At 39.3% G+C, this 24,478-nt stretch overlaps 1 protein-coding gene across 1 annotated transcript; it reads right to left on the bottom strand.

The window, feature by feature from the left end:
* Positions 1-21,410: 21,410 nt before the first annotated feature.
* On the bottom strand, positions 21,411-22,205 carry LOC147880734 (large ribosomal subunit protein uL11x). Its single transcript, XM_087370924.1, has one exon. The coding sequence runs from the start codon at positions 22,103-22,105 to the stop codon at positions 21,605-21,607; it is 501 nt and encodes a 166-aa protein (XP_087227050.1). The 5' UTR covers positions 22,106-22,205; the 3' UTR covers positions 21,411-21,604.
* Between the last annotated feature and the right edge of the window lie 2,273 nt (positions 22,206-24,478).

The following is a 24,478-nucleotide window of genomic DNA, read 5'->3' as shown; positions in this document are numbered from 1 at the left end:
AGAGATGGAGACATGAAGGGAGGAGGGTCATGCTTTATTTGAAAGGAAGGATGGGGGGAAGATATCAAAGTACTAGCTAGGTGGCTTTACAAGAATGAGCATGTCCTAGCAAGGAATAGCCCCCTCCTTTTATAGCCAAGAGAGGGGGTCTCTCCCAATAAATGCATCCTCCCACATGCATGGTGTGTGTGGAAGAGTCTCCCATGTGAGCTAGGCGGTTAAGCACTCTCAATTGTGTGCGACAACCCTTTGCCTCATTTTTCCACATAAATCAACCCCCATATCCCAAGTCTAAGATACTCCCTTGGTCTCTTCCCAATTTTATAATACATTCAAACATCTAGGAGGACAAGTGGAGGGTTGGCACAAGGAATCTTGCCACCTCATCCTACTTTCCCATTATTTAACTTGCATTCTTGGACTTTCTACACCCCCCCCCCACATGGGCCTATCCTACATGGAGGGAATAATCCAATATAATATCCATCTCCACCTATTTTATATTACTTCTCCCATGGTCTTTGGGCCATATCTCACTAAATGTACGCGTGGGGCCACCATGTAGGACTGCTATGGAGCCTCCCTTCATTGGGGCTGCTCATTGGCCTATTTGGAGAGGTCAAGGTTGGGATTAAACCCAACATATAGCCCTATATATGGGCAATGGAGTTGGGATAGTACAGTTCAGCAAAGGTGTGCTAGATATGGGCCATTCATAGGCCAGAAAGGAGGGATTGGTCAACCAGTCAAAGGGAAATTTGTGCATTGCACATACTGGTCGTCGACAGACTAGTTTGGTCTGTGGGGTTGTAGTAATGATAGTAGCAGGTATCTTCACTTAGTTTGCTCAGTTTATGAAGCCATCTAGGGTTATAAGTAGGCCAAGATGGAGCTTACTTGTGACAATTTTGTCCTTGACCAGTCCACACCTTTGTGGAGCATGGTCATGCATTTTGGTTTGCCTATCTTGCTCTAGATATTCTCTGGTCTATATTATGTACTTGTGTGCACATGCTTGGAGTAAAATCTAAGCATTAGTAAGGGCCTGTGGAAGGGGTGTGGAAGTTAACATTTTGCTGTGAGGATATTGAGGTGCGCTGCCCTATTCTCTGATAGAATGCTAGCCCACCTAATCCTATTCTGCAACAGGAGGCCAACCCATTCTTATCGCAATGACTAGCATGACAACACATCACATAAATGCACATCTGTAATGATCAATGATGATTTATGTCATTGTAATTAAAATGAGTGATGACATGATAATATAATGTGTGGTTTACATTGCATATAGTAAGTGTAGAGACTATTTCTGTTGTCCCTATGCATGCTTTTATCTAGCACATCTTTTTGTTAGTCGAATGATTGCCATATATTGTTGAAAAGTGTTAAGCATAATGGGGATCTAGCTTCTTATAGTTAAAACCCTATAGTGGGAAACTTTTCCAAACTCTACCAAAGCTCAGGTACATTGGATGACATATGCACAAGTAAACTTGAAGCAAAAATGCAGATTTGAAGAACTATGTATATCATATCAGATAACCAAAATACCATCTAGTAAACTGCATCAAAATGGGTCAGTATGTGTATAAAAGCTGCACTCTCTTGTGTTGTAACATATCTTCACTTTTCCCATGGACATTTCTTCCATTTATGTTATTTTTTAGCTAATTTATTTATGGTACATGCTGTGCCAGCATAGCAGCATCCGCTGTCCTCGTGGTGTAGGCTGTGAGTGCACGTCTGTATCCATATCATGGTCCTATTTGTGAACCTTTCTAGTATGTACTTGGTTGCTACACATCGCTGTTCAATTCTGTGCGTGGAATTATTACCTTCTTGTGTGCACATAATGGGTAGCTTCTAGATCAAGGTGTGATCTTGTGGATTCTTTTTCTTTTTGCTATTGCAAGCAAGGCCCATTCACTGTTAATATCTAACACCCAGCCCCTCCCTAGTCGGGTGCAACAAGTTGGCCAACCAGCCTGCATAGTGGCTGATCCATGCACCTACTCATGGGGCACACATCCCTATATGAAGGGCACACACAACCCTTTATGAGGGCCTAGTATCAACCCTACTTGATCAAAGATCTTGGAGGCCAAGAATGGGCCTACTGAATACAAACTCAATGATTGTGCCTGACATCAAGAAATGAAATAGAGAATCCATTGTTTGAAAGAAGACAACCTCTCTCTAATGGATTCCCAAAATGTCAGTTTATAAACCATGCCTCAACCATGGCCCCAGAGATTCCTGTCGTTGATTATTTTTCAAACAATACAAACTTTGTCCATGAAGGGCAGAGGATAACCTAGGCAGTTTCACCTATTGGTTAGTGTAAATGGACCAATATAAGCATGGATTTTAGCTCTTGGGTTTGCACACAAGCCACTAACATGAACTTATCAAATGATCCCAAGCTTTGCACCTGATTGGTAGGTATCACTGCCACCAACAAGCCAGCAATCCTCCTGATGGTGGATCCAAAAAGTTAGCTAGCAATGCATCTTGCCGTGTGCTGCTAGAAGGTTAGAGTATACGTCATAGCATTGTAACGACCTTACCCTTGCATTGACACGATCCCAGTGTTAAGACAAGGTCTTGGCCTCCTATTGCTATAGGATGCCAAGGTCCTTCGCAATCTGGCAACACCTATCAAGGTGAAATCTGCCAGGTCATACGACTATAACACAGACTTCATCATCACCCGCTAGACACCATAATTGAGCCCATCCAATTGCCCGATCAATCAAGAACGTGGGCAACACTAGAATTTTAATCTTGTCTTCTACCATTTTGGAGTCGCCATGATGGAGTGAAGAGGAAGCTGTACTGAAAGATAAGATGGATGGGATAGAAGGTGTTCTATATCCCAAACTCAAATTGCTACATACTATATACAAAGTGATAAATGAAAATTGCTCTATCCCAAATTCAAATAGCTACAAATGTTTGGCTTAAGTTCCCCATCCTTTGAGTTATAATCACTATCACTTTCTTGGCTAAAGAGATCCGGTGATAGAATGTTTAGGAGCCACTCTTGTCCGCATCTTTTGGCTAGCTCACCTTCCTCCGCTAGCATGAGTCCTCCATCGATTTCAGTCTGCACAGTGGGGGAGCTCCAATCTGTGCATTGAGTGTTCTTGATCTCTTCAAGCTAATGTAGCTTTGAGTAGTCAAGTAGCTCTTGTGTGTGCCAAGTTGCTCCTAAAGGTACTTGCGCTTGAAAACCTTATAGAGGCAGCTTGATGATTCAGAGTTTTCAATTGGCATTAGCTTGACGTTCTTCTAGCTCATCCTTGTTGGTTCGATGGCCATGCTATTGATGCTTGCAATTTGAGCTGCTACGCATGGATGATTGCAAACAACCTCAAAGTTTTTTGTACTATAGAATTGATCCATTAAATTTTCAAAAATGCAAAATACTATGTACAAAATACAAAATCATACATTTCTAAAAACAAAGTACGATGTGCAAAATGCAAAGTGCTATGTTCTGTATCCCAAACTCAAATCGCTACATACTATATGCAAAATGCTATGTGCAAAATGCAAAATCATATGAACCCAAGGAAGGGCACGTTCCTTGGTCTTATAATTTTTGGAGAGGAAATGTGCCGACTCTCTCCCCACACGAATGTATGGTTAAGTTTATTTGTTTATGTGTTGGATACAAAGTGCTATTTGCTAAACACAAAAATGCTAGTTGATCAATGCTAAGTGCTAATTCTAAATGCAAAATGATATGTACGAAATTTAGAGTGCTATTTCTCAAATTCAAATTGCTACCAAATATATACAAAGTGATAAATGAAAACTGCTATATCCCAAATTTAAATAGCTACAAATGTTTGGCTTAAGTTCCCTGTCCTTTGAGTTAGAATCACTATCACTTTCTTGGCTGAAGAGATCCGGTGATAGAACGTTTAGGAGCCACTCTTGTCCGCACCTTTTGGCTAACTCACCTTCCTCCGCTAGCACCAGTCCGGTTTCAGTCTGCATAGTGGTCTGCATAGTGGGGGAGCTCCAATCTATGCATTGAGTGTTCTTGATCTCTTCAAGCTGATGTAGCTTCGAGTAGTCAAGTAGCTCTTGTGCACCAAGTTGCTCCTAAAGGTACTTGCGCTTGAAAACCTTGTAGAGGCAGCTTGATGATTCAGAGTTTTCAATTGGCATTAGCTTGACGTTCTTCTAGCTCGTCCTTGTTGGTTCGATGGCCATGCTATTGATGCTTGCAATTTGAGCTGCTACACATGGGTGATAGCCAACAACCTGAAAGTTTTTTGTACTACAGAATTGATCCATTCAATTTTCAAAAATGCAAAATACTATGTACAAAATACATTTCTAAAAACAAAGTACAATGTGCAAAATGCAAAGTGCTATGTTCTGTATCCCAAACTCAAATCACTACATACTATATGCAAAATGCTATGTGCAAAATGGAAAATCATATGAACCCAAGGAAGGGCACATTCCTTGGTCTTATAATTTTTGGAGAGGAAATGTGCCCACTCTCCCTCCACACGAATGTGTGGTTAAGTTTATTTGTTTATGTGTTGGATACAAAGTGCTATTTGCTAAACACAAAAATGCTAGTTGATCAATGCTAAGTGCAAATTCTAAATGCAAAATGATATGTATGAAATTTAGAGTGCTATTTCTCAAATTCAAATTGCTACCAAATGTATACAAAGTGATAAATGAAAACTGCTATATCCCAAATTCAAATAGCTACAAATATATGCAAAAAAATATATGCTAAACACAAACTGCTATGTGCAAAAAGAAAGATCTATTTACCATGTTCTATATTCGAAATGCTATATGCTACATTTAAATTCCTATATGCTATATTCAAATTGGTATCAACATAAACTAGAGATGTTATAAATTTTGAGTGAAAATAATAAAGTCTTAACAACCTTGATATTTTGTTTGCAGATTATTCGAATTGGTGAATTTCAAGTAATTTTTAATGCTCTCATCCACAACGGGAAAATAAAGTAGGTGCTTCTACTTCAACATATAATTTACTTTACAAATATGAAAAGGTCTCTTATTGAAAGGAGAGAACGTGCTTCCTACATTAGCATAGAAAATAAGAAAAGACGCTTACAACCAAGTTTCTCCTCATGGTTATTCATCGATAATTTTATAAAAGAATGGAACCAAATCACTTCTCAATATATTTCAACGATGCAATATTGTGTATATTGTGGTAGAATAGAATTTAACACAGGTTCTTTTACAAAGTTAAAATCAGTAATATCAGTACTAGAATCAAGTATAACACCATATGACCTATCCAATACGTTCATAAGTTTGCATGTAGAAAATGGCCTAGGACATAGATAAAAAATGGCTTGTAAAGCATGCATAGATAGTCCATTCAAAAAGTTGTACTCGGTTCCCTATGATCCATACTATTTACAGAATGTACTAGGTGCATACATATTTCAAATGCAAATGCTTTCTATAATCGATATATCCCTAAACGTTTCTAAAGGTATTACATCTTTAGCAACAGGTATCCTACAAAGGAGATCGATGTTGGATAATCCACTAATATGTTGGAATCACCAACAAAGATTCTGTAGTAACTCAACAAACTTACTATCAACAACAAAACACGTTCTAGCATTTAACTCTAGTATAAACCCCATATTTACAAAATACTTAACAATGTATGAACGACCGCATCCAAAACTAGGAGTAAGTGTTCTTTCTTCAAAAGTTATTTCTGATATTCTTGAAAGACACTTTGCTGACTCACCATTCAATCTTATGAAAATTGCACATGACGATAACTACTTGTCATTACTAGAACAAATCAACATGCTACCTACAACTCATCAATTAAAAAAAAATACATCACATGAAGTCGGGACAATTGTACTTCGTGATTCAACAAGAATTATTGAGCATCAGCTCATAACATCTATGGAAGGTCTGTCACAATGTGACGAATTAACAATAGAGTATGCATTATTCCCATTCCTCTATCCTTTTGCATATGGTGCTCATGATGGCAAGATGTTCTTCAATGTATATTTAAAAATGAGAATATCAACATTGTTCTCCGTGTTTACTCTTTACAAACCATACTTGTTGTTATTGATGTACCAAATACATCAATCTATTTTAATAGCAAACTCTACTCAAACTACAGTATTACAAAGAGATATTGACCAACAAAGATGACAAGATCCAAGAATATCTGAACAAGAGATAATTAGATGTATTCTTAAGTTTCAGATACCAAATTCTATTCCTGGATCTCCTTCATGGCACCGTAGAAACTTAAAAGATCTAATGGCAATGGTTGACACATGGGGCCTTCCCAATATATTCCTTACACTTACTGCAAATGAGGTATCAACCACAAGATGGTGTGAAATCGATCAAATAGAAACCATTGCTAAATAATTCAATAAAAGCTTCACATGGAGAGATTGTCCAGTTGAATGCACAGTGCTCTTCCATGTTAGATTGCAACAATTCTTAGCAAGATATATTCTGTGCAATAAAGGACTACTAGGTAGAATCAACCATCACATCATAAGATATGAGGTACAAAATAGAGGATCTATGCATGCACACATGATGCTATGGATAGATGCACAAGACATAGATATTGTATCAAACCAAATAGATGCACATATCCCTTACATGAATGATTTTAATAACTCGCCAGAGAATTCAATTCAAAGAAAGCTTAACTATATGGTAAAGAGAAAACAAGTCCACACATGTAGGCCAACATGCAATCTATTTGACTCAACCACAAACCATAAATGCAAATACGGATTTCCATATCCAATACATTTAGATACTAAACCTACTATAGATCCTCTCACACAAAGATGGATCCACTTCCATCCATCACTAGAACATCGTAATATCGTTCTACCATGCAGGAATATTACTCTTGTGGCAAGCACATATGAATATTCAAAAAATAACAAACACAGGCCTCTCATATTACATTCTAAAATATGCTATGAAAACCGAACCCATGGGACACATGAACTTGAATCCAGGTGATACAAATCTTCTAGGACTAGATAATCTAGATCCAATTAAATTAAAAATGATATCTACATACATTCTTTCAAAGCTAACATCTCCAACAGAGGCAGCATTGTCATGCTTACAAATATCTACCATTCAAAGAAGCGAATGTGTACATTTCATTGACTCCTCTCCCCCCACTATGCGCCAAAAATACCTTCGTGAACATTGTGTTTCTGTAATGCATCCTATAGATACATATTGCGGTCATCCAAGTGTCATGGAGAACTTGACCTTCTATGAATTCTGGAAAAAATACAATGTCCAAAAGTCAAAGAAAAAAAACAAAGATAACATAACTATTGTAGATTCTTTCGGAAATTATGTGTATCCATCAACACAGATCGTATGTTTCACAGATTACCACCCTGCTCATCATTTTGAAGGATTTTTTTACAACCTTCTACTAAAGAACTTAAATTTTAGAAATGAGAATGAGCTCAATTCTGAAAACAATCATACAAAATCTTACTTCTTAGAATGCCATATTCGAGACCTCATAAAAACAAAAGAAGATATCGAAACCCTTATCGATCAATATTGCAAAGTGCACTTGCTAATAGATCGAAATTGCCACCAACTAACAAACATGATACTCCAAAAAATCCCATTACATGTTATTTAGAACTCCTTCATGGCTTCAACCGACCTTCATGAAGATACCAATATACATAACCAACACGCACAAAATTACTTCAAATGATGAACGAGTTCAAGGATTTCGAAAATGCAACTCTTTCTTCTGAACAACAAGAAATTTACGAAAAGATAAATGGATCACCCACAGGACTTCATGTCATTTGTGGTACTCCTGGTTCAAGAAAGACATTTATGATCAAGTACATTACTTATAATTATGTAACACAAGGGAAATCGATTGTTCTAGCAGCAACAACAGGAGCTGCTGCAATGAGACTAAGTCGATTAGCAACTACTGTCCATCATCAGTTTGCTCTACCAAAGAGACATGATATGTTTTGTGCCTCCTTACCAGTGTCAGACAAACGATACATAGAATTGCAAAATGCAGAAATCATAATAATTGATGAGATCTGAATGATGACATGCCAAACATTAGGCACAGTAATCAGACAATTGTGCGAAACTTGCAAGCAAACAATCTTGCATCCTTTTGAAAATAAAAAGATGCTCTTATTCGGAGATATGTCCCCGTTACCTCCAGTATGCAAATGCATATGCAAATGCAAGGTGCAAGAAAATGAATTCTGTAGAAAATGCTAGATTGGAAACTCGGGTTTCTGGACAACTGCAAACTTTTCATTCCTTCACACATCAATACGTCACCTAGAAGATCCAACATACATAGAATTCTTAAACATAATTAAAATAAGACAACCAACGGTAGAAGAGATTCAGTATTACCTAGGTAATTTGATCATAACTGATAGTGAAGCAAACGATTTCATTGACAAGGACACAACTATATTGTGCACCCATCAAAAAGACGCATGATACTATAATGAGCTCATACTACATAAGAAATTCAAAGAGCATCAAATTAAAAACATCACTGTAACATCCAATGCAAATCATATCTTAGAATTAAAAGAATGGATAATGGATCCAAATTTCCACTCCATACAACAAATAGCAATAGGAGCAAAAGTGATGATCACAAAAAATATAGATCTCACAATCGGAGCTACAAATGGCGCTATTGCAAGTGTCATATCACTAGAAATAGATAATAACACAACCAACATTTTAAAAATTCATGCCAAGATCTTATCAACAAATGAAAAAATCACACTAAGATGATCAAAACATAAACGGAAGGTATTAAACTCAATATGGTATCATAAAACAACTTTTCCAATCACACTAGCATATGCAATTACGGGACACAAGTCACAAGGATGCACACTCAAAGGAAAGGCTCTTGCAGTAATACAAAAATCATTTGCACCAAGACTAACATATGTCATGGTTTCATGAGTCACCACTCAAAAGAACTTAAGAATCTTAAATAAAATCAATCCATCTGACTTCATTCCAATGCTTACATGAACTTTAAAAAAATAGTAATCAATAGAAAATCCTTTAATTAAATATTCATCATTTAAGAGAAAAGAAACTTTTGATATACAAACTAATATGCAGGATCTATCAGAAAACTTATTTGAAGAACAACCAACAATAAAATATGGCAACATCAGACGAGGTATGTTTTCAATATTAAGCATTGTAGTATTTCTTCACATTAGTTTATATTCTAATTTATAATAGATTACTATTTCGCAGATCTTTAATCAATTCAAAAGTAAAGCCCGATTGGCTCAACAAGATCAAGAGAAATCAACAAAAAGAACAAAGGGACAAAATTACTTCTTGTATACAGCTCAAATGCATCTTGTAAACATGGCTGATGAATACATTTATGGATGGAGCACATTGCAAGACCTTAGGAATTTCATGGATAACAATCAACATGAAGTACAACAATGGAAGGCAGAACATGGGGACAAAGAAATGAGAGCAAATGGTTAGTAACCCAATTTTATGTATAAAAAATGATTAAAATTTAAATTTTAAAAATACAATAAATAGCATATACATAATATCAATTCAAACATAATGCAGGTCTAACTAAGTATATAATTCAAAAAATCACAAAAGAGGATGATATCATTACTCCAATGATGTTGAGAATAGAAGCACAAGCTATAATAGATAAGCACTCAGAAGGAATTTCAGCTTATTGCCTTGAACTTCTACACTTTGGCTACAATGTAAGCTTAGCCAAACTCCTCAAAATAGATCGTAAGACTGGAAATGTCATACTAGCGGAGTTCAACAACATGTTTCAAATAGATGATAAAAAAAAAGCAAAAGAGTTGCCATTTACCATAGAAGGTATAACTTCCATTATTGATTTAAATTTTGCAAAAGAAGCATATGGCGAACATTTTGAGTTTTTCCCGACTCCAACAAAGAACAATATATTTCAGCCCCCTACAGGTACATTCTTGATTCCATATCTTAAAATATATACAAACTTCATCTTCTAACACACAAGAAAAACTCATCGTACTTCATTTTACTATTTCAAATAGGAAATTGCGAAGAAGACAAAGAAAAAGGCACAAAAGACCCATATTACATATATTCTATTCTATGTATTACTACATAAAAAAGATATATTGGACAAACTAGAAATCTTGAAAAACGGATAGCACAACACCAAACCAATCCTCCATTAAAATTGAAACATGATGTTAATAGGTACAAACCGTTCAACTCGAACTTCAAAACATAAATCCTAGCCACCACAAACTTTAAAAGCAAAGCTGATACACTCGAAGAGAAATACATAAGAGAACTAAACACAACCAGCTCGAAATATGGATACAATAACCTCAGTGGAAATCCAGCATCTACAAAAAAATTTTACTTTCTAAAAAATAGAGACATAATCTAGTATATTTAAGTAGAAGCCCATTTTTAGTACATGTAAAGGACTTCCTATTTCAAACTATAGTTACATCATACTCTTGAAGGACTCTTAATTCATAACATATATTACTCATTTTTTTTGGTTTTCAAAGCATTACTACTTTTTTTCAATACACATAAAATAATTCATGTATAACCTGTATTAAAAAATGCTTACAAGCATCATGTTTTTATTGATATATAACTCCATTTATAATAATTCCAATGATAACGACTTTTAGGTATACTATATAAATTTTCATGTATTGTTACTCTTATAATAATATTATAGTGTATTTCAAAAAATTCTACTATTATAGTGCTCTTCTTCATATCATAATTAATTCTTCATTAATGTTTACATAAATCTAAGTTCTAAATTCACTTTAACAATCAAGTCAAGATGGAAAATATTAATTAATAATTTTTACGAAATAGCACTAAATTCATTCATATATATTCAAGCTCAATACAGCTACCTGCCCGGATCTAGTTCAGAACAATGTAGTATTGAAGGTCTTGAGTTGGAGATAATGGAAGATAATATACAATCTCCACATCCTAGTGCATGCAAGAATTAACTACAGTGATTATAGCAAATAACTCAACTTACAGAGCCAATTCCAAAAGTTCTACTTTGCAATATGCATGAGCTCAATCCATTATGCTCATGTTTAGTGGTTGGCTGAGTGTTGTGTAGCATCTTGCCATGGGAAAGCTAGAATAGCTTGCCATCTACAATCCTAGTAATTTTTTTCATATGAGGGAAGCTAAACTGGTTTGGATGGGCCTAGTGTGGTAGATATAGGGGTGGCCATGGCAATGGGAGGGGTGGTAGACACAGGGGTGGAGGAGGGAGAGGTGGAAAATATAGGGTTGGTGGTGGGGATGGTGGCCAGCTATGTCTCAGCATGGTGCCTCGCCTCTGATGTACAGACTCATCCACATCATTTAAGCCCCCTAAACTTCAACATCCTCTCCTCCTATGATGGCACCAGTCCCCAATCAATGACACCTCACTATGAGGCAACCCCTCTCCACCATGAGGTGGTCTGCGTAGTGTTTGTGTTTTGACTCATACACCCGTGAGGTCTTCTGCAAACATTAATACCTCTCTCTCTCTCTCTCTCTCTCACAAACACACACGCCCGCACACCCCCCCCTCTTTGAAATGACACTTCAAAAGTTGCAAACTCTAAATGAGGAACTCTAAATGAGAAGCTACCTGGAGATTATAAAATTTTTTTGAGCGTGTTCAGTGTCATGTCAGTTTGAGAGGGCAGTTATCTATGAGACCACCTACAGTAGTATCTACCTCATCGTGTAAGAAATTCTATAATTTCACCCATCAAATGATATAAGATGCAAGGCTTGAGTCAACAACCAATCTAAAGAGGCAAAAACAAGAGCCCTCTACAGAGAATCACCTATAGTGATGTAAAGACTATCTAAAAGAAAATCTATCCAAGAGCAAACATCTTCAACACTTACTACCTTTGTGTATCTTTTCTTTTTAGAACCGATGTCATGATCTTTATTATTTAGCCACAAAAAGTCAAAGCATAAAGTTGTTTTCTCAACTTTTAGCACTTTGCATCTATCTTTATCAAATCTCAACTTGAAAACTTCAGCCACTAGCTTTTTTATTCTAAACTTTAGGTCTTCCAACTCGATCTTTGTGTAAAGCGTGGTAAAATCATAGGTTTGAAGGCGAATAGGAGACTATTTTTCCAAAATACTTCGAGAGGAATTAAAAAATTTTACAACTAGAATCACTCCTACAGAGACATTTAAAATCCAGCTTGAGTGTGAGGGGACATCTGCCTCCTTTAATAAGTCCCTCCAAAGTTCATGGACACTAGGCAACATGGCTTTGAAGTAGTAGCTTAGCCATTTAGAGACATCCGTCAAAGTAGTCTCACAAGCAGCAGCAATAAATCTTGGCTTTTTTGGAGTTTTGTAGAACTTCCAAGCAGCACAAAGAAAAGGGATACTTAGATTGCAAACAAACCCAAAAGACTTGCAAAAACCCTAGTGTTTTGAGATCAAATCCTTTTGAGACACTAAGGCAGGGGAGTAAGTTTTGGGAGACGAGTTCACTTCTCTCAAAAGACATTCTAAGTTAAACTTTTTGCACATAAAAAGAAAGTTATTGGAACATTTGTCCATATAAGAAATGACAAATTTCCTATGAAATTTTCAAAGAAGAGTTTCATATTCTTTATGTTGAGATATCCAGCTCCACTCGTGATATGCCAGGGTGACCGTTGTGCATTTATGTCACCGACTTGTTAGCTACAGATTTGGTTGGTACACTGCCCATGAATAATAGCTGGATGACAGCTATCTTTATGTACTCTAGTTAGTGGCTCAGTTTGTATGCCACCTTAGTTAGCTGAGTTTGGTTTGAGACCCACATATATGCAGTCATACCCCACAGCAAAATGGACTTGCAGAAAGGAAAAATAGGCATATTGGAGAGGTAACTCGTGCCATGCTCAACGAAAAAGTCCTGCCATATTATTATTGGGCTGAAGCAGTTGCTACAGCAGTCTACATAATGAACAGGACTCCCAGTGCAACAATACATGGCATGACGCCAGAGGAGAGGTATACTGGTAGGAAACCAAATATTTCTCATTTGAAAGTTTTTGATTGCATTGCCTATGTTCATGTGCTAGATGAGTTGAGATCCAAGTTGGATCCAAAAGCTGAGAAGTGCATGTTTATTGGTTATTCTCTACAACAGAAAGGGTATAGATGCTATAACCCTTCTACTCATAAGTTTACAGTGAGCAGAGATGTTTTTGATGAGATGAGCAGCTGGTATAAACCAGTAAATGTGATTGATGATGTAGATACACAAAATGGTAATGCTACACAGAATTCACAGCAGCAATCACAAAATATTAGTGGACCTGTAGTGTCCTCTAGCAGTGGTTCACATACTTCGCCATGGACAGGCAGATTGAGATCAGGAGAATCTCCTCAAAGCAATGCAGATAGTGGTATGCAAGTATCATAAAAAGGAAAAGAGAAAGTAGATCAGCCCATGGTTGATGTGAATACAGGTCACTCTTATGTGGATGGTGAATCCAGTGGCTTAGAACAGAGCCTTGATGATGAGTTGGGTATTCCTTCTGTTGTTACACCTGGAGTATAGAAGACAAGGGATGTTTTGAGAGCACCTGCTAGTGAGCCTATTTTGCGGAGGTCTACCAGAGCTAGGTATCCTGTGGATAGGCTGAAATATGATGGATTTACAGCTATTCACTATGCCTATATGGTCAAAGTGATACATGAACCAGAACCCACTTCTTTTGAGCAAGCTATGGGAAAAGAAAAATGGGAGAAAGCCATGGATGAAGAAATGGATGCCTTGGAAGCAAATGCTGCATGGGAATTGGTGCCTTTGCCTAAAGACAAGAATGCAGTTGGCTGCAAGTGGGTTTATAAGGTGAAGCACAATGCAGATGGTTCTGTGAACAGATACAAGGCAAGATTAGTTGTCAAGGGGTATGCACAGACATATGGCAATGATTATGAAGAAACATTCAGTCCGGTTGCAAGGATGGCAACCGTAAGAGCAGTCATTGCTATGGCTACATCAAAGGGATGGTCTTTACATCAGATGGATGTAAAGAATGCTTTCTTGCATGGTGATTTGCAAGAAGAGGTCTATATGGAGCAGCCATTAGGTTATGTTCATGTTGTACATCCTGAGTTTGTTTGTAGGTTGAAGAAAGCCTTGTATGGCTTGAAGCAAGCACCCAGAGCATGGTCTAACAAGATAGGACAGTATCTTGTCACTATTGGCTTTCACATTTCCAAGGCAGATTTCTCACTTTATGTGAGAAAAATAGGGAAAGGCATTATGCTACTTGTCATTTATGTTGATGATTTGATCATCACAGGTGATAGTGATGAAGATATCCTTCATATGAAAATGCTATTGAAGCAGAAGTTTGAGATGAAGGATTTGAGAGAGCTGCATTACTTCTTGGGCATTGAGGTGATTAGATCCACAAGTGGGATATGGCTCTTGCAGAGGCAATATGGATTGGACATGTTGTCCAAATATGGGATGATAGGCTATAAGCCTATTTTAGTTCCTTTGGAGCAAAATGTGAAGTTGAGCGTAGATGCAGATGAGCTTCTGGAAGATCCTACTATGTACAGATGCATAGTAGGAAGTTTGATTTATATGAATATTACCTCACCAGATTTGAGCTATGCTGTTGGTTTGGTAAGTCAGTTTATGCACGCTCCAAGGAAACCGCATTTGGATACGGCTAGACGCATACTGAGGTATGTGAAGTCCACATTACAGTATGGACTATTTTATGAGACTGGGGTTCAGATACAGTTGCATGGATACACTGATGCTGATTGGGCTAGTAGTATTTCTGATAGACGATACAAGGATGCAGCAATGGTTGCATGTGAGACAGCTTGGTTGCATAAGCTACTTTATGATATGCATCAGTCTACAGATGGGCCAGTTGTCATTTATTATGACAACATGAGCAGTATACACTTGGCAAATAACCCAATCTATCATGCTAGAACAAAGCACATTGAGATGCATTATCACTATATGCGGGAGAAGGTTCTAATAGGTTTTATTAATCTAGTTTATGTCAGCACAGAGGATCAAGTAGCTGACATATTCACGAAGGCATTGGGCGCAGAGAAGCTGCGCAAGTTTAGAGACCTGCTTGGTGGGGGCAGGAATTGGGATTGAGCTCGAGGGAGAGTGTTGAGATATCAAGCTCCACTCGTGATATGCTAGGGTGACCGTTGTGCATTTATGTCACCGACTTGTTAGCTGCAGATGCGGTTGGTACACCGCCCATGAATAATAGCTGGATGACAGCTATCTTTATGTACTCTAGTTAGTGGCTCAGTTAGTATGCCACCTTAGTTAGCTGAGTTTGGTTTGAGACCCACATATAGGGTTAGACCCACATATAGGATTCACCTATTCCTTTTGTACTTAAAGAGTTCTTTTGGCTTTCACAACTAAGAAGAGGAAAACTTTTTTCAGCCTCCACCTTTGTGTATATTCCTCCATTATGTATGTGAGAAACTGTAAGTGAGACTCCTTCCTTCTCTCCCACTCTCTTCACACTTTAGAAAGATGGTTACTTTGCTTTGAGCAATTAACCGAAGGGACTTCTTCTAGTTTCAAAGAAACTTTCTTCAAAATCTTCCCTTTCCATTCCGATAAGATATTTTATAACTCCTAAACCTTCTTCTAATTGCAAAGTGAACTTTGAGATTCCCTTATCGATAGCTTTTAAAATTTAAAAGGCAAGACTCTTTAAAAGAGTAGAATCGAAATTTCGTGCCTTTCATGGAAAGGTCTCTTAAGTTACTAGAAAGCAATATTGAGATATCAACTGTGGCATGTCCTAAATCAGCATCAATAAAGCTTTGGAATCTCTTTACTTTTACAACAAGTTCTCTAAGGATGTCCTAAATCAGCATCAATAAAGTTTTGGAATCTCTTACTTTTACAACAACAAGGTTCTCTAAGGATAGAAGATTCTGAATGCTCTAAAAGCCTTTTACCTATCTCTTCATAGTTGAAAGCCTTTTGTCCTAAAGTTTTTACATACTTCGAAGCTACTATTGGATGCTTCCAAATTCTTCTCACAAAATGAGGGAGAGAATCCATTACTTCAGGAGACTTCAAAATTGAGCAACACTTATGTCGTCATCAATGCCCAAGCATAAGCAACTATACTCGGTTTCTAAAGACCCGCAGAGTCTCTTGGGCAAACTCAGTGCTTACTAAAATATGTCAAATAAACAAAAGAGAGAGAAAACAAGAAATAAAGAAAGGAACGTGACTAAGCAAAAATAAACAAGCAAGTCAAGAAACAAAATCTTCCAAAAAAATGGAATAAAAATCTCTCTCCCTCTCCCTCCCTGTCTCTCTCTCTCTCTCTCTCTCTCTCTCTCTTGTTTAAAAAATAAAAAAGCTAAATGGAACCTTTACACTTACGTATCGCTTCTTACAAGAGACAAAATTACATTCCTAACTTAGAAAGCACAAGCATACTCAATCAAACTCTCTTTTGAAACTAAAAGAAAAACGGGCTATTCAACTCCCCGCTTTTTGTTTACAGCTTATGTTCAATCATTCTAAACATACCTAAGGCCCGATGAGGGAGAGAATCCATTACTTTAGGAGACTTCAAAATTAAGCAACACTTATGCCGTCATCAGTGCCCAAGCATAAGCAACTATACTGGGTTTCTAAAGACCCGCGGAGTCTCTTGGGCAAACCCAATGCTTACTAAAATATGTCAAATAAACAAAAGACAGAGAAAACAAGAAATAAAGAGAAAGGAAGGTGACTAAGCAAAACTAAACAAGCAAGTCGAGTTACAAAAGAGAGAGAAAACAAGAAATAAAGAAGAAAGGAAGGTGACTAAGCAAAACTAAACAAGCAAGTCGAGTTACAAAATCTTCCAAAAAAATGGAATAAAAATCTCTCTCTCTCTCTCTCTCTCTCTCTCTCTCTCTCTCTCTTTTAAAAGATAAAAAAACTAAATTGACCCTTTACACTTATGTATCGCTTCTTACAAGAGACAAAATTACATTCCTAACTTAGAAAGCACAGGCATACTCAATCAAACTCTCTTTTGAAACTAAAAGAAAAACGGGCTATTCAACTCCCCACTTTTGGTTTACCGCTTATGTTCAATCATTCTAAACATACCTAAGGCCTAGATAAAAGACTTCATATCTAAGATTTTGAGTACTTTTCCAATATTTTCCTTGGATTATACCTCATGTATTAGTAAAGTGATCAAATTACTGAAAAGACTCCTTCTCCATATCTTTTAAGGAGAGGGTGGCTCGAAGGAGGCTCGAGGCAACCTCGAGGAGCTTCAAAAGAATTGCAAGATTCCTCGCCGTTCGATTAAGATCCCAAACCAAATTCACGATTCTCGAGCCAAGGCAACTGAAAGGGCAAAGAATAGCGCAATGACACTTGCCAGTGACATGCAATGTTGACTGCCATTGACTAGGACAGAGACGCCATCTGACATAGGCAGGTTGGCAGAGTCCAATCCATTGACATCGCAGGTCAGAGTTCCGACACATGGCGCAGTGCCACTACTGCAAGGGGCCCGACAAAGGACACCGCAACTGCAAGCGGTCGACATAAGACACATGGTGCGACACGTGCCAATGTGGATCGCCACGTTCCAATGTGGCAATACGCACTACGTTGACATGGCGAAGCATAGCAAAAGGCGCTAACGAGCTAAAGCCTGACACACTGATCCGTCGTCGACATCTGACGACGTGGCATGTGAGTTGTCAATTTACATGGCGCATGCGAAAGGAGACTGTTCGTGGTAGCCTGGGAAACTATTCTGGCGCGCGACCGATTGCTACATGATAGTGGACAGCAAACAATCTAACGGATTGCCACATGGCAGTGCATGGGAGAGGGAGAGAGAGAGAGAGACAGAGAGAGAGAGAGAGAGAGAGAGAGAGAGAGAGAGAGAGAGTGAGTGGGGGGACAGGGGAAAGAGAGAGAGAGGACGGGAGAGAGAGAGAGGAGAGAGGGGGGGGAGAGAAGGAGAGAGAGAGGGGGGGTGCGAAAGCGAAAAGAGAGCCACAGAGAGTGCAAGAGAGAGTGAGAGCGCGCACGCACGCGAGAGAGAGAGAGAGGGGGGGAGGGAGAGTTGGGGGAGAGAGAGAGAGAGAGAGAGAGAGAGAGAGAGAGAGAGGGGGGGGGGGGAGAGAAGGGGAGAGTGGCAAAATTGAGATATCAACTGTGGCATATCATCCTAAATCAACATCAATAAAGCTTTGGAATCTCTTATACTTTTACAACAAGTTCTCTAAGGATGTCCTAACTCAGCATCAATAAAGCTTTAAAATCTCTTACTTTTACAACAAGGTTCTCCAAGGATAGAAGATTTTGAATGCTCTAAAAGCCTTTTACCTATCTCTCCATAGTTGAAAGCCTTTTGTCCTAAAGTTTTTACATACTTCCAAGCTACTATCGGATGCTTCCAAATTCTTCTCACAAAATGAGGGAGAGAATCCATTACTTCAAGAGACTTCAAAATTGAGCAACACTTATGTCTTCATCAATGCCCAAGCATATGCAGCTACACTGGGTTTCTAAAGACCCACGGAGTCTCTTGGGCAAACTCAATGCTTACTAAAATATGTCAAATAAACACGAGAGAGAAAACAAGAAATAAAGAAAGGAAGGTGACTAAGCAAAACTAAACAAGCAAGTCGAGTTACAAAAGAGAGAAACAAGAAATAAAGAAGAAAGGAAGGTGACTAAGCAAAACTAAACAAGCAAGTCGAGTTACAAAATCTTCCAAAAAAATGGAATAAAAATCTCTCTCTCTCTCTCTCTCTCAAAAGATTAAAAAAACTAAATGAACCCTTTACACTTATGTATTACTTCTTACAAGAGACAATTACATTCCTAACTTAGAAAGCACAAGCATACTCAATCAAACTCTCTTTCGAAACTATATAAGAAAAACGGGCTATTCAACTCCCCACTTTTAGTTTACAGCTTATGTTCAATCATTCTAAACATACCTAAGACCAATGCGCCATAGATAAAAGACTTCATATCTAAGATTCTTCGTACTTTTCCATTATTTTCCTTGGATTATACCTCATGTAATAGTAAAGGGATGAAATTACTACATTGAGTGATAAAAGACTCCTCCTCCATATCTTTTAAGGAGAGGGTGGCTCGAGGGAGGCTCGGGGCAATCTCGGGGAGCTTCGGAAGAATTGCAAGATTCCTCACCGTTCGATTAAGATCCCAAACCAAATTCAAGGTTCCCGAGCCAAGGCAGCTGAAAGGGCAGAGAACTGCACGATGACACCTGTCAGTGACATGCAGTGTTGACTGCCATTGACTAGGACAGAGACACCATCTGACACTGGCGGGTTGGCAGAGTCCAGTCCACTGACATCGCAGGTCACACTTCCGACACATGGCGCAGTGCCACTACCGCAAGAGGCCCGACAGAGGACACCGCGACTGCAAGTGGCCGACAGAAGACACATGGCACGACGCATGCCAATGTGGACCGCCACATTCCAACGTGGCAGTACGCACTGCGATGGCATGGCAAAGCCAAGCAGAAGGCGCTGATGGGCTGAAGCCTGACACGCTGATCCGTCGTCGGCATCCAATGACGTGGCATGTGAGTTGTCAGATGCCATGGCACACGCGAAAGGGGACTGTTTGTGGCAGACTGGGAAACTATTCTGGCGCGCGATCGATTGCCACATGGCAGTGGAGAGCAGACAATCTAGCGGATTGCCACATGGCAGTGCATCGGACACAGAGAGAGAGAGAGAGAGAGAGAGAGAGAAAGAGAGAGAGAATGGGGGGGGAGGGGGGAGAAAGAGAGTAGCTCAATACTAGCATTAACATGCAACTGTAAACCTTCCATGCAACCAAGCCAGACGCAAAGTCCACATAATGAAGTTCATCACACAAAAAAAGCCACCATGACAGCAGTGGAATTTTGAAGCATTATATAGATTATGCAACCCCAGACACTTCAAGCTCATCTTCTAAAGCAAAGACATCAGCAGCAAGTATAATGTCCTTAAAATCTCTGATCCAATGCTTTCCCTTGGCACACGTTATGTCAGAGCTCAAGGAAAACAAATCAAATTAGAACAAACAACAAAGCAGCAAGCTACCCTCAGTATGGAATATAACATAAAATGCCACACAATCTGCTTTACGCAAAGAATCAAGCCACAAAGAAAGCTGGTTCGTCAAACTTCGAAGACTGGAGACATGATCTCCTGTCAAATTCCAGCTCATCTTCTAAAGCAAAGAAAGGCGACACCAGCAGCAAGTATAGTGTTCTTAAAATCTCTGCGCACACATGTTTCTCAGTTATGTCAGAGCTTAAGGAAAGCAAATCAAATTAGAGCCAACAACAAGGCAGCAACCTACCCTCAATATGGTATATTACATAAAATGCCACACAATCTACTTTTCGCAAAGAATCAAGCCACAAAGAAAGCTGATTCATCAAACTTCGAATACTGGAGACATGATCTCCTGTCAAATTCCAGCTCATCTTCTAAAGCAAAGAAAGGCGACACCAGCGGCAAGTCTACTGGTCTTAAAATCTGACACAATGCTTTCCCTCGGCACACAAGTTTCTCAGTTATTTCAGAGCGTAAGGAAAGCAAATCAAATTAGAGCAAACAAGGCCGCAAGCTACCCAATATTACATAAAATGCCACACAATCCAGTGTGAGCTATTCGCAAGCCCTCAGGCCAATCTTACCCATGATTGGACTTATAAGTGAAACATTTTTGCAATTTCAAGCAAACTTATTTGAATCCGTTTCACCACCGATTAAGAATATATCTTGCTGATCCCATGCATTGGAGCCTGTACGACATTTGACAGGAGATCATTTCTCCAGTCTTCCAAGTTTGATGAACAAGCTTGGATTATCTGAAAGCAAAGGGCATAAAAAAGGTACAGAGCTCAACGAGCTACAGAGGTCCATCAGTGAATGACGCCTTGAATGAAATTGATTCAAATAGCAAAATATCATTGCAAGTCCGTAGTGGGAAGGACCAATTTGAGAGCTTGCATACAGCTAACGCAGAAAAGATTTAACGAAGTTCTCTGGAAGCGCATACAATGGACCATGACAGAATAGCCTGATTTAAACGGGACTCAGGGAGCTCTCAACAATTTTCAAATGCAGTTTAGAGACTCCTGCCTTCAGACATAAAAAACTAAACATTACAGTTAATGAGCACATAAATTAAACCAATATCAAATGTGCTGGAATGCTCATCCTTGCAGGGTTCACTGTGAGGCATATCATTTAAATCCGGGAAAAGAAACAAATGTATCAGATTAAAAACGTGTTCCGTCCTGTGACGAACAGCAACTCAAAACCTATATTTAAAAAGTACAACCTTAACTCAATGCCCACACAAAATGGCACCTTGCTCAGAGAATGTATTGCGTCGACGATCATGACAACTCACTACTTTCCCCGTTCACTGTTAGCTGCACTATTCCTCCGGAATCTCAACTTCCCCATCGTCAATCTCTTTCTGTAAATCTTTTGGATCCTTCCCGTCGACCGTGCAGCCAACGGAGACACAAGTCCCCAAGATCTCTTTCACGGAGCCTGCAAGGTTCTTGGCCATGGATCGCGGCCTCATAATTTTAGCAATCTCGATCACGTCGTCCAGAGAGATATTCCCATTGTGCTTGATATTCTTCGTCTTCTTACGATCTCTCTCTGGTTCTTTCAGCGCCTTGATGACCAGAGCGGCAGCACTGGGCACGACGGCAACCTTAGCCTGCCGGTTCTGGACAGTGAGCTTGACAGTAACACGGAGGCCCTTCCAATCCTTCGCAGTCTCCTTGGCGATGTCTTCACCGACCTTCTTAGGGGAGAGGCCGAGGGGGCCGATTTTGGGGGCCAAGGAGGAAGCAGCGCCAACTTCACCACCAGTGACGCGGACGAAGACCTCAACGATTTGGGAGGGGTCCAATTTGGGAGGCATGGTGGAGAGGAGAGAGGTAGAAGCAGGGGGGACCAGCTATGGAGCTCGAAGCCAAACCCCTCCTGAGGCTATGGAGGAGAAAGAAGACAATGTGAACATCCACACAGTTCATAATGGGGTTGGAAGAGACGATCCTCCAAAACCCTAAATCTCAAACTCTTCTCGACCGTCCGATCTCTACCATCATCTAACGGTCCACCTCTCTTCTTCCTGCACACCATTTTTCCCAACACGTCGGTTTTTTGGCGTTCGGGGGAGGCCTTAGTTACCGAAACTAGGGCAGCACAAGTGAAATTCGAAATAAATTTCTAGCAAACTAACGGTGCGATCTTGGACGCATCTGATTAGCCGGGCACCACGCATCGCGTATGTGTATAGTTCGTTGTCAGGAAGGAGGGAGCATCATCTGCGTATCGTTTGGAATTGGAATGTTTCCGGGTGCTAATGCATATGGTTTGTTCCGAGGAGATAAGAAGCATGGTTCGTCCTGACGAAGCCAACAGGTTGGAATTAGAGATATTCTAATTCTAGGAGCCCTGGGGGCATCCATAAACAGAGTGTTTGGAATAGATTCTCTATGATACGCTTTTCATAGCACAGATGGCTAACGCTATGCAGGTGGCAGGGAGTCGATGGATACAGAGAGGGGAAATAGCAGGAGAGGTTCGATGAAGGGTGACGATGATATGTTTTCCATTCCTGAATTCATTTCTTCACTTTCAATTGTTGAGTTTGTTGATCTCTCTTCAAAGCATGTGTTTGGTATGCATAGAGCTAGAGAAGATTGGGAAGAGGACATTGAACCCTTGTGTTGATGATGCCAACTCTGTCAATGATCGTTCTAATGAAACTACATTCAAGATTGCGAGCAACCAACCTATTAACATCTTGTGGTTGGAGACAATGTTTTCGATGCACAATGTTTCGATTATTTCGTTGTTCGAATTCCATGGTTCGTCGCCTTGCAATTGAACATATTCCGCCCGTCGTCGTTAAGGAATTTGGGAAGGTGCTTAGGCATGTTGACTATCACCATCGTAAGTTTATGTGTCACAGGCATGAGACTGGCTTTGGAAAAGGTTCTTAGGCCGGAAGCCAAGAAGCTTGTCCCCCTATCCTCTCTCGAGCATACACTGATGTCTCATGTGTCGTGCGACCGCCTGATACAAAATTGTATCCATGGCTTTGCAAAACTACGGTCGACGAATGTCTCTTGTTGTATTCGCGTGTAATCTATTTAGTTTCTTGTAGCCGTTTTTTGTTTCGTTTATGAGTTTGCTTCTTCTTTTGCTTGCGTTGCCCTTTTGTTTCCTTGTTGCTCATTGGTCTTGCCGCTATTTTTACGTCGAGTTGCATGTCCAACTGCGTCGTATTTATGTGTTTGCGATTGTCGGCTCTTTTGTTGTTGTCTTGCAATTGTCATACACATCAGAGGTGCCCGTAGAAGTTATAGTCCGACCTATCACATCGTTTTGTGTCATATTGTTTTCAGATCATTTGGTTGTTTCAAGCCCTGTCGTCTTGCTTGCTAGGTTCCACTTTTGTTTCGGTTGTTCGTTGTTCAGAGTCATTTGCATCTTTTGTACGTGTTACATGTTTGACGTTCGTGTCCTGTATGTTCGTAGTAGCTGTGGTCCCCGTTCCTGTTAACGAAAATTGAAATCAAACATGCTCACAAATTCAAGGTTTACCAAAACCATAGAAACCAAGAACAAGGAAACAAGTGGGGGAGAGAAGAGAAAGAGAGAGAGTGACACTCCATGGGGTCCAATCTGCCCCCCCTAGATGGTGGCTCTTGCTTCCCATCTAGAGTATTTATCATTGTAATTCCAAAAAGCAAAGAGCTAATAATAGTGCATCCCTTGTCCACAATTAGAGGGATTGCTCAACAAAGCTCCAAGAGCTTAAAATATCACAAGGCTTAATATGCCCTCATCCACAATTAATTAAAATAAAATAGCCCACAGCTTAAAATTCATTACCTTACAATATGGCCCATGGCCTTTGACAGCCAATAGATACTTCGATCAATCCAAATCACCTTCACCATCTCCGTTCCTCGTTATCCTACTCATCATCTGTACTCAAGCCGCCAATTGTGTTAGTTGTTACAATCAATTGATGAATCATCACACCAACTAATCCCAACACAACTGTACATTTAATATACAGACATCAAAATACACACCTTGCGACCAATTGCAATAACACCAATAACGACATTTGTATTAACATGGAATCACCCACAATACTAACCATCTAGCCTGGCAAAACACGGGTAGTTAGGCATCCCTAACTAAATCCCACAAAGCATCCACTAGGACCCCCGCTGCGTCCGGTGCTCTCCTATGGAATCCTTTGCCATAGACACAC

This window comes from Dipteris shenzhenensis, chromosome 32 (genome assembly GCF_047967505.1).
Source record: "Dipteris shenzhenensis isolate YYH24624 ecotype China chromosome 32, Dip_SZ_1.0, whole genome shotgun sequence".
NCBI lineage: Eukaryota > Viridiplantae > Streptophyta > Polypodiopsida > Gleicheniales > Dipteridaceae > Dipteris > Dipteris shenzhenensis.
The sequence above is the reverse complement of the archived record's forward strand: the minus strand, read 5'-3'. Positions and strand labels throughout refer to the sequence as shown.

Coding starts and splice junctions, on each gene's coding strand:
- LOC147880734 (XM_087370924.1), bottom strand. CDS start 22,105: ATGCCTCCCAAATTGGACCCCTCCCAAATCGTTGAGGTCTTCGTCCGC.